Source organism: Equus przewalskii, chromosome 23, assembly GCF_037783145.1.
Source record: "Equus przewalskii isolate Varuska chromosome 23, EquPr2, whole genome shotgun sequence".
NCBI classification, from domain to species: Eukaryota; Metazoa; Chordata; class Mammalia; order Perissodactyla; family Equidae; genus Equus; species Equus przewalskii.
The window spans coordinates 17,762,331-17,777,124 of record NC_091853.1 but is presented as its reverse complement, the minus strand read 5'-3'; the positions used below and the strand labels follow the sequence as shown (position 1 = coordinate 17,777,124).

Genomic DNA, 14,794 nt, shown 5'->3' with positions numbered 1-14,794 from the left:
GCAAGAAAAGCAACTGAATGTTCTAAGGAAGTAGACGTGGGAACTGAAAATCGCTAGGAACCATGATAGCTAGCATCTTTCACATCTCTCTGTCTCTGGCTCTGGGTCCTCCTAGACTCTCTTCTCTGCATCTCTTTGCAATTCTGCTTCGTTCTCCAGCTTCTCACCAGCCTGCTCCCTCTTTGCTTGTCAGTTCCAAAATGGCCATTCTAAAATTGCAGCCTCAGCCGTGAATCTGTCACTTAACTGGACCACTACCCACTGCTAACTGGCACAGTCTTTCTGTGTGCCACTTCCAGCTCCCCCAGGGAGACTGAGGGTCAGGCAGCCATCTTTTGTCTAATCATTTGTCTTAGTTATTGCTGAGAGAGTGGGTCCTCCGTGGTATTCTCCACTTGGAGGGTCTGTCAGAGCAAGCTCTCTGAGAAGGGACAGGCAGGCTCGCCAGGGAGACTGGAGTGTGAGATTAGTGGTGGACATGACTGGCATTGCCGGTAAAACAGTATTTAGCAGTCCTGCTACTATTATTTAACCAGTGTAAAATAACAATAGTGTTTAATTCAACTTATAGAGCAGAAACCACTATAGTCATAATTATTCTTTGTGAACAGTACATAAAAATGAACTATCTATTTGTAGTGTGGTAGAACAATATAATGCCATTAGAAGAAATCTTAAAACATTAAAATTTCATTCACAGCTCCATCATTATAATCCAAGTCTTTGAATTTTTTCACTTCTAGGCTTTTTCATAAACATATGAAATTTTTACAGTCGTAATCATAGAATTCTGTGTTCTACTTTTTTCATGTAATAATAATATTCTGTTTTTCTGTGTGTTCCATCAAGTAGTTCTTTATAATTTACTTATAATAGTTTAGAGTTGTTCACAGTTATAAATAGCACCCCAGTAAACTTCTTTGGGCATGGATCATTTGGCTTCTTTTGAATTATGTCCTCAAGACAAATTTCTAGGAGTAGAATTAGTGGGCCCAAAATGTATATTTGTTTTTATGGGTCTTGATGCATAAAATTAATGCTGCCAACAGGTAAAAAGCAGTAAAGATTGGTAGATAGAGCTTTTTAATGGATGAATGTTTTTCTGTTCGCTGTACCATTTTCTGACTAGATGACAATGAGGGGAGCAGCAGTGATACAGCCCCTCTGTTCCAGATGGCAGGCGACGGAAAGGACACAGATGACATCAAGATCCCCATGCTCTTCTTATTCAGCAAAGAGGGAAGTATCATATTGGATGCCATCCGGGAGTATGAGGAGGTAGAAGTGCTCCTTTCTGACAAGGCGAAAGATCGAGGTAAGGGTAAAAAATAATTTGTTTTTATGCAGCTTCGCATTAATTTTACTAGCTTCATAATAAAAATGAGTTACACAATTTAGTTTTGGTTCACTGGGAAAATAAGGAAAATTTTTAGAAGATGGTTTCAAAATTTTCTTTTGGAAATAAGAGTAGTAATGCTTTTATTTTGCTTTGTTTGCTGAGTTAGGATATTTTTAGAATTATATTTTTATATGTAAGTTACCGTTTTTACTATGATTCTGCCCAGTGATAAAAATACAAGAGATTACACTGAGAGAAATTTTAACATCACAGATGTTCACCATTCAATTTCACTGATACTACCTCCTATATTTCTTTTATAAAGAATAAAGAGAGATTGTATAGAATGGTATTGTATACAGTTGGGATTCACCAGGCCACCTATAATCAAATGACCACTGTCTTGGTGAAGACAATAGAAATCTCGCAGCTTTTCTCCACTGCGATCTAAGTTTATCACATACGTATTTATAAATTTCAAGAATTACAAATGGCTGATGGCTGAAGAACAAGATAACATGCCTTAATTTATGAGAGTGTATAGTCCTCTCTCGGCCAAAATGTTTGTTAGTAATTTGAAAGCTCTTTGAAATCCAAATTGCTGTATAAATGCAAGGTCTTATTAGAGTTCTTTTAGTTTCACACCAAGGGATAGGGGAGAGAGGAGGGAATGTGAGCCGTCGGACGTAGCCTGTGATCCTGCTGATGGTAGTAGTCCTCCTAATCCACTGGAGACACCTGTCGAGAGAGCTGTCCTCCCCCGTCCCGCTGAAATGGATAAAGCTGTGTAATTTGTACAGGGTGATTGAATCCCCTGGGTTGTTTCTTTGAGAGATATGTAGGAAGCTGTATATATTCAGTATAGCTTGCAGGCGGAACAGTAAAAAAAAAAAAGTTTAGCAACAATCTAGTGCAAGCCAAATCAGTGTTTGGTCTTCTTGTATTGCTTTTTTCTTTGAGATTCTTTCAAATAACTATTTAAGAGCAATGGAGTGAGTAAAATGTGTGTGTATAAGGATGTATAGATGGAAACAGAACAGAGTAGAAAGGATTTCTAATCTTCTTAAATCCTCCTATATACCTGATTTTTTTTCGGAGCCCTTTTTCTACAGCCAGATCTTTCTTCCTACATGTATGCCTTTAGGCACACCAAACGCAGGCAAATTATTATTCCATATAACTCTTTAATGCCTTTGCTTTTTCCCCCCCATTCTGTGCTACCATTGGGATTTCAGCAGCAATATTAAAAGGTAAAATGATTCCAAGCTACATTATTAATAGTAGTAAGTATCTTGCATTAATAAGCTTTAAATTATATATATGTTATGTGTGTATGTGTATATATCCATATATAAACACACATGTGCATACACATATATATGTATATATAATTTTGTTTCAGTGGAAACCATGATAATATCTGGTTTAATATAGTAAGATTTTCTTGTCTAGTCAGCTGTCCCATGATAATAATTCTTTATTGATCCTGTCGTAACAAATCCTATGAATTAAATATCCCATGTAACAGATGAATTCACTAGTCCATGTCCATGCAAGAGTCACTCTAACAAAGACGTTGTTGTTTTGGCATGTATCACTTTTGATCACTTTTTATTTGAATACGATGTAAAATATTTAAAATATCAATTTGTTTTAAAAACTCGTATGTGTGTAGGGGTACATGGGGTTAGGACTATGAGATTATGGTAAAGCATGTGCTTCCCATTCATGGTCTAGTGGTTAAGCTTTGCTGCTCTCACTGCCGCAGCCCAGGTTCATTTCCTGGTCAGGGAACCGCACCACCCGTCTGTCAGTTGACATACTGTGGCGGCTGCATGTTGCTGTGGAGCTGAAAGCTGTGCCACCGCTATTTCAAATACCAGCTGGGTCACCCCTGGGGGACAGGTTTCAGCGGAGCTTCCAGACTAAGACAGACTAGGAGGAAGGATCTGGCCACTCACTTCCGAAAAATTGGCCATAAAAACGTATGAATAGCAGCAGAGCATTGTCTGATGTAGTGCAGGAGGTGAGAGGATGGTGTGAAAAGACCGGGCAGGGTTCTGCTCTGCTGTCCACAGGGTCGCTCAGAGTCAGAACTGACTCAGTGGCACTAAGGACAACAACATTGTTGTTGTCTCATACCAGAGAAAGGATATGAGAAAAGATAAATTCTACTACTAAACCCAGAAAAAGATCATATCCCCTTAAGGACTTGCACTAAAAGGGCTTTATTTAAATTATATATTTTTAAAAGTTTTGATAGCCTATAAATTTATTGAACTGATTTATTAAAGAGTGATCTTTTGGCAAAAAGTCTTGAAAAACTCCCCTTTTTGTGTAGCTCTTTCAAGAACTGTACAGCTATGTTAAGTAAATCAGCAGCAAGTTATGGTATGTGTTACTATTTATCAGTGTAACAGAAATCAATGATAATAGTTTTATTAAGTCAGCTACTTTATTCACTTAGGAAAATATCCTTAGAAGTTAATGTCTGCAGAGGTTATCATTAATTTGTCCTTGGCTGTTACTGTATGCACCAGTGTTTCTCTTCTGCATCAGAATCAGCTGACGTACTTGTTAAAAGTGTAGATTCCTGAGTCCTACTCCAGAATATTGAATCAGACTCTCTGAAGCATCAGAATCTGAAATCTTAAACAAGCATCCCAGGTAACTGATCAGCTGCACTTTGAGAAAGACAGAACAAGACCCAGGCAGCTCTTTTTAACTCCCAGCTATGTATCTGGCCATATTGTACCATCGAGGGTCCCAGGTAGGATTGTATAGGCACACCAGATAATGGCATCCTTAAAATCTGATCAATAAAATGTCCTTCAGATTGCCCTTTCTAAAAATCTCATTCCACAAATGCATATTTCCCTTATAATCAGAAAATTTTGATTGAGCAATTCTTCCTACATATTAATACAGAAAATAGAAGCCTAGAACCAGCCCCCACTTCCACTCCCACCTCCTTATTCTGATGGTAATTCCCAGCCATTGATGTAGAAATTTCTGTGACAGTCCTATCTGCTAGCAAAAATGTTCAGATGTCGTATTACGCATTCTTCTTCAGACATAAAGCTTCAGTAATTTATCAAGTGGAAACACTGCTTCCTCAGGTCAAACCAGTCAGCTTCTAAAAGTTAAGTTATCCACAGAAGTTTTAATATCATGTCGCTCGTGTGTCCCCATCTTTCCAAAATTTTGAGAGTTTATAAAGGTACTGAATAATAATGCCAACCCTGTGCCCACAAGCAAAAGACACTGTGTTGTTACCTTTAGATCCAGATTGAAACAGTTTACAATTAAGAATCAGTTTCCTTTTCTCATTAGTATTTCTCAAGGGAAAAAAATCACATTTTAAAGTTTCAATACAGTATCGTGCTTGCAATTTACAGTGTAGGCCTGTAGTGCCTTGAGAGCTATAGACAGATCTTTTCAGGACTCCTGTATTTGTGTCTATCTGGTAAAGAAGCGGAGAAAATGAGGGGAAGAAAGGAAAGGTCCCCTGATTTGAACCGCTCAAGATTTGTCTGGCAGTGTTCCTTTTCCCCAGCCTGTCCCCACTGAACTTGAGCGCGGTGAATCCGTCCTGAAGTTGAACTGTAGAACTTAGGTTGCCTTTGGAAGGGATTCGATTCTGAGGAGGAAAGTCTAGTGTGCCTGCAGATGGCCGCTTTGCTGGGAAGGGAGCATCTGAAACATTCTAACTGCAGAATTGATACCTCCCACCCCCTCTCCAGCATGGCATGTTTTCTCAGGTGTTTTTGCATTTACACATCTCTTCCCTGTTTCTGGAAATGCCTTACCAATCTCTATCCCCACTCCCATGGCCTTTTTCCTTTTTGAGAATATTTAGCTATCCTAAATACCAGTTTAGATGCCACCTTCTTTAGAAATTTTCCCTTACTCTCATAGGTAAAATTTGAGGGTGTCTTTGTAACATAGTTCTACTTTGACATTTATATCACATTATACTTCTTTTCTTGCTTCTCATCTTTGTATTCCTTGGTTTCAGTAAATGATGGTTGTACAATGAATGATTGTAGAACATCTAGTCTCTAAGTCTTTGCCAAAGTTCCCTTGTCCTTTTATTATTAAAACTTAATAATTTTCTTTTCTTTGTATCTTGATATTTTCTCCATCCTTTTTTTTTTTTTTTTTTTTTTTTGCTTCCTGTGTTTCCGATACACCATTCCTGGAGTTAATGATGTAGTTACTATGCTCTTAGGGCTATGATACTGCATACTGGTGCCGAGAGGCACCTTAGAATGAAGATGTGTGTAGCATGTGGCGGACACTAACTCCGTCCTTTTTGATACTTCAACTGCCGTTTTTACCTTCTTGATTGGAGCTCTTTGCTATAAATCAAATATTCCTATATATTTGATCTGTTTCTAAACTTGCTCTTCTCTTTTACTAATCTATTTCTTTATTTCTGTGCTATGCTACTGATAAAACAGTTTGTTCTTTTGAATAAGTTTTAATGCCTGATAAGGCAACTCTTTTCTTGCTAATTCTTTTCAGAATTTCTTGACTTCTCTTTGACATACATTCTTCCATAGAAATTTAAAAATAATTCTCTCTGGTCCCAAGAGAAAACAAAGGGACGTAGCAATGGGATTCATTTTGGAGTTGTATAATTGCATGCCTTACATATAAATAGGAAAATTTTGTTAAATATTAAGACTTTCCATCCAGGAATATTGTTTTGTGTTTTCTTTTCTTTTTTTTTATTTTCTCCCCAAAGCCCCAGTACATAGTCGTATATCCTAGTTGTAAGGCCTTCTAGTTCTTCTGTGTGGGATGCTGCCACAGCATGGCTTGATGAATGGTGTGTAGGTCCATGCCCAGGATGCAAACCCCAGTGAACCCTGGGCTGCCAAAGCAGAGCGTGCAAACTTAACCACTCAGCCACAGGGCCAGCCCCAATTTTATGGTTTCATTAAGACTTTATAGTATTAAGTATTATGGGCCTTGTACCTTTCATAATAAATTTAATTCTATGTTTTTTGGCTTTTATTTTTCTTATGAAAAGGATACTTAATTTTATTTCTAACCAGTTATTGTTGCTACAGAGGGGTTTTGGTACTTGCCTATTTATCTTATTTTTACCCTCCTTATCAAATTCTCTTATCCTAATAGTGTTTTTAAAAACTGAGTTGCTTTGAGTTTAAATATACAAGAAAATCTGAAAAAAGAATTTGATCTTTCCTTTTCCTCTATTTACCTTGACTATTCTGCTTTCTTATTCTATTGTATTAGCTAGGTTTCCAAAATAATATAGTATAAAATGTAATCCTAGGGTAATTTTTTGCCAAAAGCACCATCTTTATTATTAGATGAAACAGCCCCGCACCCTTTCCTATCCTTCTAAACTAGGTTAATACAATCTAGAAAGAAGCTTGTAGGTTTTTCTTTTTGTTCTCCCTGGAGCCCAGGGTAGGCTAGCATAAAGGAATTTTATAAGCAGCCAGCTCCCTACTTTCTCTTCTTTGGGCCCCATCATGGTTTCCCCAATTGTCAAATTAAAATGTGCCTTGGGGCTGGCCTGGTGGTGTACTGGTTAAGTTCCTGTGTTCCGCTTCATCAGCCCAGGTTCTCCAGTTCAGATTCCAGGTACAGACCCACCCACCGCTTATCAAGCCATGCTGTGGCAGGCATCCCACATGTAAAGCAGAGGAAGATGGGTCCGGATGTGAGCTCAGGGTGAATCTTCCTCAAAATAAAAATGTGCCCTTTCCACAGCTTGGAGGGAAGAATGTGTGGGGACTCCCCCTCTCCCTCACTCCCTCCTCCATACACACACTCACCCACTAAAAACTGAAGACTTCCCTGGCCAGATAATCCTGTGTATACACACCCACCTGTACCTTCCTGCATGCCTGCATTTCCTTCAGTTTTCCTGGTTTTATAATAGGTCCATCTTCTCTTCCTTCTTTGACTAACTCTACTGATCTTTTAAATCTCAGCTCAAGTGTCACTTTCTGAAGGGAACTCTTAACTCTTATTCTTTCCTATCCCCATGACACATGTTACAGCTAGAGTTTTCCATTTATTTCGTGTGATTATTTATAAATGTCATTTTCCCCAACGGGACTATAAGATCCATAAGGGCAGGTCTGGTGTGTGTTTTTGCCTCATTTTATCCCTAGCCTCTTGCACAGTGCCTGCCACACAGAGGACACTCAGGAGATGTTGCTGAGTGACTGCACACACGGGGGGGATGCAGCGTGTGGCATCGATGCTATTTAAGACTTCCTCGTAGGAACCTGAAATGAAATGCCTCTAGTGGTTTCCTTGTGTGTTCATTACAAGAGGTTTAACCTACTGTTCAGCCTTCTAGTGGATTTTAGAATGATTATATCTTGTGATTCATAGACCTACAATACTGAAATAGAAATTTTGTAAATAATCTGTTCTTGTCTTTATGAAAATATTTTGTTTAGTCAGTCGCATTAATACCCTTAAATCATCCAAAATTTTGTGTTAGCCGCTTTTTCATGGCTTACTGAGTGGGAATTTTACTTTTCAAAAAAAATAGCAGTGATATGTGCCATTTAAAATTTATTCTATTTAGTATGTTCTCATGTGGAAGCTTTCCTGAATTTAGATATTTAATACATTTGACATACAATACAAATTTATCTACGTTTTAATAGTATTCTTGTTTAGTATATTTCTTGGCATTTACTAATCCCATTGAGGGCAATTAAAAAATTTTTTTTTATTGAAGTAACATTGATTTATAACATGAATTTAAGGTGTACATCAAATTTCGGTTTCTGTGTAGACTACATCTGGTTCACCACCCAAAGACCAGTTACCATCCATCACCACACATGTGCCCAGGAGGGCATTTTTATCAGTTATTAGAGCTGTTCCTTTCGGTTTGGAACAACATTTATTTTCTAATGTCGCATTTTGCAAAATGAATATATAGAAAAATGAGATTGCATTATTATAAGGCAATCTTTTACTCTTCACTGTTAATGTTCACTGTTCTGCATTAACTTGATTTTCTTTGATTTTTATTTCTTCATTTTATTGCAAAAAACCAGTATGCTTTGGAAAGTGTGCTATACAGTAGTAGTCACCCCTTTTCTGTGGGGGATACATTCTGAGACCCCCAGTGGATGCCTGAAACCAGATGGGACCAAACCCTATGTAATCTATGTTTTTTCCTATACATACCCATGATAAAGTTTATTTTATAAATTAAGTATTAATAACAATAATTAATAATAAAATAGAGGTTAATGATAATAACTAGTAATAAATCAGAACAATTCTAACAATATATTGTAATAAAAGTTACCATAGATGTTAGTAACCTCAGCATATGACTTTTTTTCTTTCCTTATTAAGTCAAGAACTTTCACCTTTTCACTTAAAGGAAGCACTTTACAGCTTCTCTTTGGCATATCTGAATTGCCTACGTCACTACTCTTGTGCTTTGGGGCAATTGTTAAGTCAGATAAGGGTCACTTGAACACAGCACTGTGATACCAGACAGTGGGTCTGATGACCCAGACGGCTACGAAGTGACTCAGGGGCGGGTAGTGTGTACCGTGTGGCTACGAGGGACAAAGGGGTGGCTCATGTCCTGGGTGGGACAGAGTGAGATTTCATCACACTGCTTAGAGAGGTGTGAAATTTAAAACTTATGAAGTATTTACTTCTGGAATTTTCCATTTAATATTGTCGGGCTGTAGTTGACTGCGGGTAATTGAAACCGTGGAAAGCAAAACTGCAGATAAGGGAACTACTGTAAACTTTTTGAGGAGGAAAGTTGCATGAAGTTTGTTTGCTTTTTCATATACAGATCCTGAAATGGAAAATGAAGAACAACCATCTTCTGAAAATGATTCTCAGAATCAGAGTGCTGAACAGATGACATCAATTTCTCAGGAGATTGATTTGATTGATCAAGAGTCTCTTGAGGAAACTTCTCTAAACTCTCATCCAGAATCACTTTCTCCAGCAGATACAGACAATGCTGCAAGCGTGTCTCCTTCCGAACAGAATTCTAATCCCGCAGAAAACCATGAGACCACAAGTCTTGATGGTGAATGTACAGATTTAGATAACCAACTTCAAGAACAATCAGAAACTGAGGAAGATTCCAGTCCTAATGTTAGCTGGGGTAAAAAGGTCCAGCCTATCGACTCCATATTAGCAGACTGGAATGAAGATATAGAAGCGTTTGAAATGATGGAGAAGGATGAACTATGACTCACTGAAGAGTCCAGTGGTAGGTATTTAAAAAGAAAAGGTAAACTGTGGTTAAGAGACACCTAATGCTAAGCAGGCTCTCTAATGGGAGGTTTTAAGTATGGTGATGAGCAGCCACGTTCTGACTGGGCTAGTTAGTTGTCATAGGAATCTGGAGCATGCTGTGTTAGAATTGACCTTGCTTAAAACTGTCCCATCAAAAATGGAGACCCACAGTCCCCCCTCCAGTGACAGCATTGCCCGCCCTGCAGCGCCTCAGGCCAGGAAGAGGTTACTGGATGTTCCTAGGAACCAGAGTTCAGCAGTCTCTGGATAGACGAGAAACACATTCAGTTAATGGTGGGGTGGGGAATAGGAATTTGTATAGCTTTCCAGTTAAAGGAAGCTCGGCTTTCTTGGTTTCGGGGCTAGAGGCTCTTTTGGGAAAACATATGAGTACTGTGGGCATTCTGGTTATGCTGCCTTCACAAAAACCCTTGAAGTGACCCAAGTGGTCATGAGGCAAATGCGTTCATGGAGAAAACAGTCTTTGCTCATCACTTTCACTTGCTTCGTTGTGTAACAAATGATCAAGATGACTTGATTTTTTTCCCTCTTAACAACGTCCTTTTCGTTTAAACCAAAGGTGAAGCCAATGTACTTTCTCAGTGAGTTCTCAGCATAAAGACTAATCGTTGGGACCAGGTAAAAAGGTCACATAATATATTGTGGAAATTGGTTACTTAATGCTTTTGAAAAATGGGGCAAGGAGAAACTATAATATTGTAGTGTGAACTTGCCACTGGGCCTTCCATAAGGAAGCTGTGACTACTCTGACTTGGAACTTAAGGCTATATCCTTGTAGGGTAAATTATAAATCTTTTCCAGTTCATTTCTCTTAGAGGTGATTACCTCTAGCCATCAGCCTTACTCCATCCCATGTTTAGTATGCAATTTGAGCCACAAGGCCCATATCGCCAATAGCTGAATACATTTTGTTCCATTTTTCTATCTTAGGGAGCCATGATAAAACTGTGGTAGTGATCTAAAAATCCTGGGATAACTACTATTTTTTCTCCTTTGGAACTATGGTTTCTGAAGTTGCACCTAAGGAGTCTGTCACATTTTCTGTTGAATCATGGTTATTTTTAAGTTTGCTTTTTTTTTTTTTTTAACAAATATTCCTTCTGATATGGACTTGAAAATTAATCTATGGTAACTGGTGTTAAAAAAAAACTTACACAGTAGCAACTAACATATAGCCATATAGCTTAATGAGAAATGTTTTTTCTTCTTTTTTTTTTTTGTGGCAGTCTGGTGCTGGCCACATTTAAGTTTTAAAAACTTTATTGTTGTATTGGTAGACAGCCCTGTAGTTGAAATCATGGCTTTATTCATTTTATTTATTTTTTTAAACTTACCTGAATGAGTTCTAAAGGAATATTTGTGAAACTTAATTTCCTTTCTCTTTACCATGACGTTACATAATAACCTTTTCTTAAAACACAGTTGAGGTACTGATGAACTTAAACTGTATATGAAGCTGTTAGAAGAACAGCTATGCTGTATTGTAGTTGTGTATATTCATGTACAGTATGTCTTAGATCCCAGGTAAACATATTCTTTTATAAGGGGATAAATAGCTGCTTTCAAAAATTCCAGCTAAACTTAACTGGGTCAGTGAGTAATAAATCTAATAGAGAATTCACTTTAGGGGGAAAAAGAGTAGTATACAAAATCTTTATTGGCCCTCAATTAAACCTGACTCCAAAATGGCTGTTTTTAGTCTCCCTGCATGTGAAATTTGGTGTGAGAAGATAGAACTATAATACGTACAGTATACAGAAGGATAGACATAGAGCTTTGTTCATCTTAATTGCAAAGCTGCCAAAATAGCTGAAGCTTAATGACTTGACTTGCCTTGATTTATAGGACTGGGGCATGGAGAAAAGGAGCAGATGTTCCTCTAAAACTTTGATTACAGAAGCCTTATGTACATTGATTTGATTTTGTTATTTGTTGTCTAAAACTAACTTTTCTAAGTTATCAAAATGACAGTTTTTTTTCCAGCAAAGGTCTTGCGGCATATGAGGAAAGCCAGCTTACTGCCGCTCTCCCTGCCTTGGCCATTAGGGGGAGCTGTGGCCATTCATTGAGGTCTAGGAGGAAAGTAGTTCACTTGTTTAGAGAAGTGAATCCTTAAAAGAAGAAAGAAAGAAACGTAGCAAATTATACTTAGCCCCCAGAAGGAATTATACTTGATTTTTCCCCGGTTAAGAAGAGAAGGTATAATGTTCAGCTTCAGAACTCCAACATTGTAATTGACGCTACATTCTTATTTGACATACTGCCACGAAGTTGTTTTTGAGTTCATTAAAAGATTCCAACAGCATTAGGACTTTTTTATGTTTTGTTTCTAAATACTTTTTATAGACGTTTTATTTACTTCCTAAAGATTCAGGGGATTGTATGAGACCCTGAATTTTAGAAACATCTGGTCTACCTCAGTTAAATGTTGACTGCATAGAAATAGAGCTGAAGTGATCACCACAGCCATAAAATTGTTTGAGTAAGAAGGATTTATACAATGTTTACAAACCTGGAATCAAGTAAGGATTTTCTCTGAAAGTTAAAAGATATTAGAGTAAGTATTCAATTCAGGTATTTTCAAGTTTTAAAACTTAACTTGTTTACCTACTAAAAATAGCTATAGTTTTTTCTGGTTAGGAGAGTCCATTGAAACAATATCCCCTAACTTGCAATACTTTTCCCATCAAGGTTTAGGTGTGAAAGAATTGTAATTTACCGGGTATGTTTGGATGGGATATTTGGTTGGGTAGGTTTTCTTTTTCCTTTTTAACTTTTAATAGGCTTCCCAGAAGAAGACAATTATTGTTTCAGAACAAATTATATTTTGACATTCTACTTTTCCCTTTTTCTTCACAGTATTAGAGTAAAATAAAAAATTGTGCACTCTCTGATTTTAACTTCTCTAATATAATTACTCTCTTGAGAACTTTTTAATTTAAATTACCCCCACACAGCCCTTTTTATAGTAAAACCAGCATTTGTTCTCTCACCAAACCCCATGCCAAATTCATCATAAAGAAAGCTCAGCATAAGTAGTTCAGTAGATGTTACAATCTTAGAGGGGGTGGGTTTAGTAAATATTCCAACCGGTCGTTTTATGCACAAGGCTTCAGTCAGAACATAGAAAAAAAAAAAACATTCTGTGAATGAAATATTGTATGTTCAGATTTTATAAAAGACATTTTTAAAAGCCCAATTTACAGCCGTATATTTTCTTATGATGTAATTTATGAAAAAGATGTCTGTACTAACAGGTGCTGTAACACTACTGTTGTTGGATTTTATTGTTTGGTGATAAATGTCTACAATATTTCTAAGGGAAACTATGTACTGTGATGTAAAAGTCTGGGCAAAATGTATATAATCCTTGTATATAATTGTGTATTTGATTATAATTACTGATTGTAAAGATTTAATAAAATATGTAAATATTCTAGTCTAGTTTGAATTTGAATTTTTAGCATCACCTTGCATATCTTTATACCTTGATGTGTTGTAAAATTTTTCCACCACTCTGTCTTCCCTTTAGTTTTCATTTTGTCTCAAGGGAGTAAATTTGGGGGACATCTTAAGGCATGGACACACAAACATACATGGAGCAGTTCCACAGCTCAGCCAGTGCCGAGGGCCCTCAGAGTGCAGTTAGAGTTAGTAATTCAGTGTCAGTATTGGTAACGAGTTTGTTTTGAGTTTACTTATATTTAATAAAATCAGTTGTCCTTTCAATATTGTCATCAAAAGTAACACTAACCTCTCCCGTTAGTTTCAGTGAGGCCATTTCCTTTCAGCAGCCACTTTCAGATGCTCTGATGCTCTGCTTTTCATCTGTACTGTTCCAGGGCTTCTGAGCACAGAGATCTTGAAAGACCTAACAGTAATCGCTATTGCTTGTTGATAATTGCTTTCTTTAAAGATGAGCAAACTGAGACTTGAACATGTTCTAAGCATCTTACTCAAAGTCCCACGGTTGGTGACTGGGCAGTGGAAGGGGAGCCCTGGTCTATTTCCAGAGCTCACGCTCCTTCCAGTGTGCCACCCTCTCCTCTCCGTCCTCCTCAGCCCTCCTCCCACCCCCATTTCAGTTTCTGTTCACCTTTTATTCAGGCACTACCTTCCTTCCCAACCTCTTTCTCCTGAGTCTGAAGTTTAGAGATTTAGAGATTCTCAGCTTCTCTGGGTTTTAATTCTGGTCTCAGGATGTCTCCATTCTTCTAAGACAATGCACCACTATTTCAGGAAGAGTTAAAAGATCTAGTAACATCTCTTGCAAGATTTCAAAGGGGAGGTTGCTTTTCTTTTCTGGGTAAAGCAAACTTAAGAGGTCTGTCTACTGAGAGAAGGTAAGTAATTTAAGGGTTAATCAAGAATAATGTCAGCATCTGCCTGCTAGTAAGGCTTATACTTCTCAAAGCTTTGCTCTCGAGTTGCCCTAGTAAGCCTGGAGGTCTATGGTTTCAAACATCAGCGCTCTTCAATGAAGTAGTAAATGGGAGGCCACTGATAGACCCTTGGGAATTCTCTGAATCCATAAAAGAATGCACTTGTCATCCCAGATGACAGTGGGAGAAATGCTTACATTTAGAAGTCCCATCCTTAAATTTAGAAGTGTTATATAGCACATTTCTGCCCTCAGTTCAGTCTCGGTCATGCTGTCTAAGAAATAGCAGCAGCAGGTAGTGTTGAAAAAATATTCTGGATGTCATAGTAGGATGGGATTTCTTAAAAATATTGAAAACCTCCCTCATGTGGCTGAGGAGAGAACCAAAGTCCCTAAATAGACTAGTCAAAGATAGAGGAACTTAACACCAAGGGACTGGCCGCTACCCTCCCCGCCGCCATCAGCACCCTGGTGATGGCACGTCTTACATGTGAACTCCTGTCTATCTCACCTGAACCTCTAAGAAAAGCCCTTGGCCTTAGAGCCCAAGCGGCAATCTGACAAACCCCACAAACTAGCTTATTTTATCCTCCCTTTTTCCACTTTCTCGTCCAGCTTCCTCCATTTGTCGAGAAGAGGAAGTTCTCATCCGTCCAAGATAGCTGCTACCTTTAGAAGGGCTCATCTGTTTGTTCAGCTACTCTCCTGCCTCACCTGGGGTATTACCTAATTGATTCCAGCCCCAATTTTTTATTGCATAGATAAAAACATTT

General features: G+C 37.9%; 1 protein-coding gene across 14 annotated transcripts in view; it reads left to right on the top strand.

Annotated features, from left to right (window-relative positions):
- EDEM3 (ER degradation enhancing alpha-mannosidase like protein 3) overlaps nt 1-13,079 on the top strand; it is a 64,189-nt gene extending 51,110 nt beyond the window's left edge. For 8 of the 14 annotated variants that reach the window (XM_070591009.1, XM_070591012.1, XM_070591010.1 and 5 more), the window contains 3 exons: nt 1,130-1,315; nt 2,575-2,622; nt 9,165-13,079. In XM_070591009.1, coding sequence (XP_070447110.1) covers nt 1,130-1,315; nt 2,575-2,622; nt 9,165-9,574 — 644 coding nt within the window. In that variant the 3' untranslated portion in view covers nt 9,575-13,079. The remainder of the gene's footprint in view (nt 1-1,129; nt 1,316-2,574; nt 2,623-9,164) is intronic. The other 6 variants (XM_008534658.2, XM_008534660.2, XM_008534659.2 and 3 more) reach the window with 1 other exon arrangement.
- Nucleotides 13,080-14,794: the final 1,715 nt, after the last annotated feature.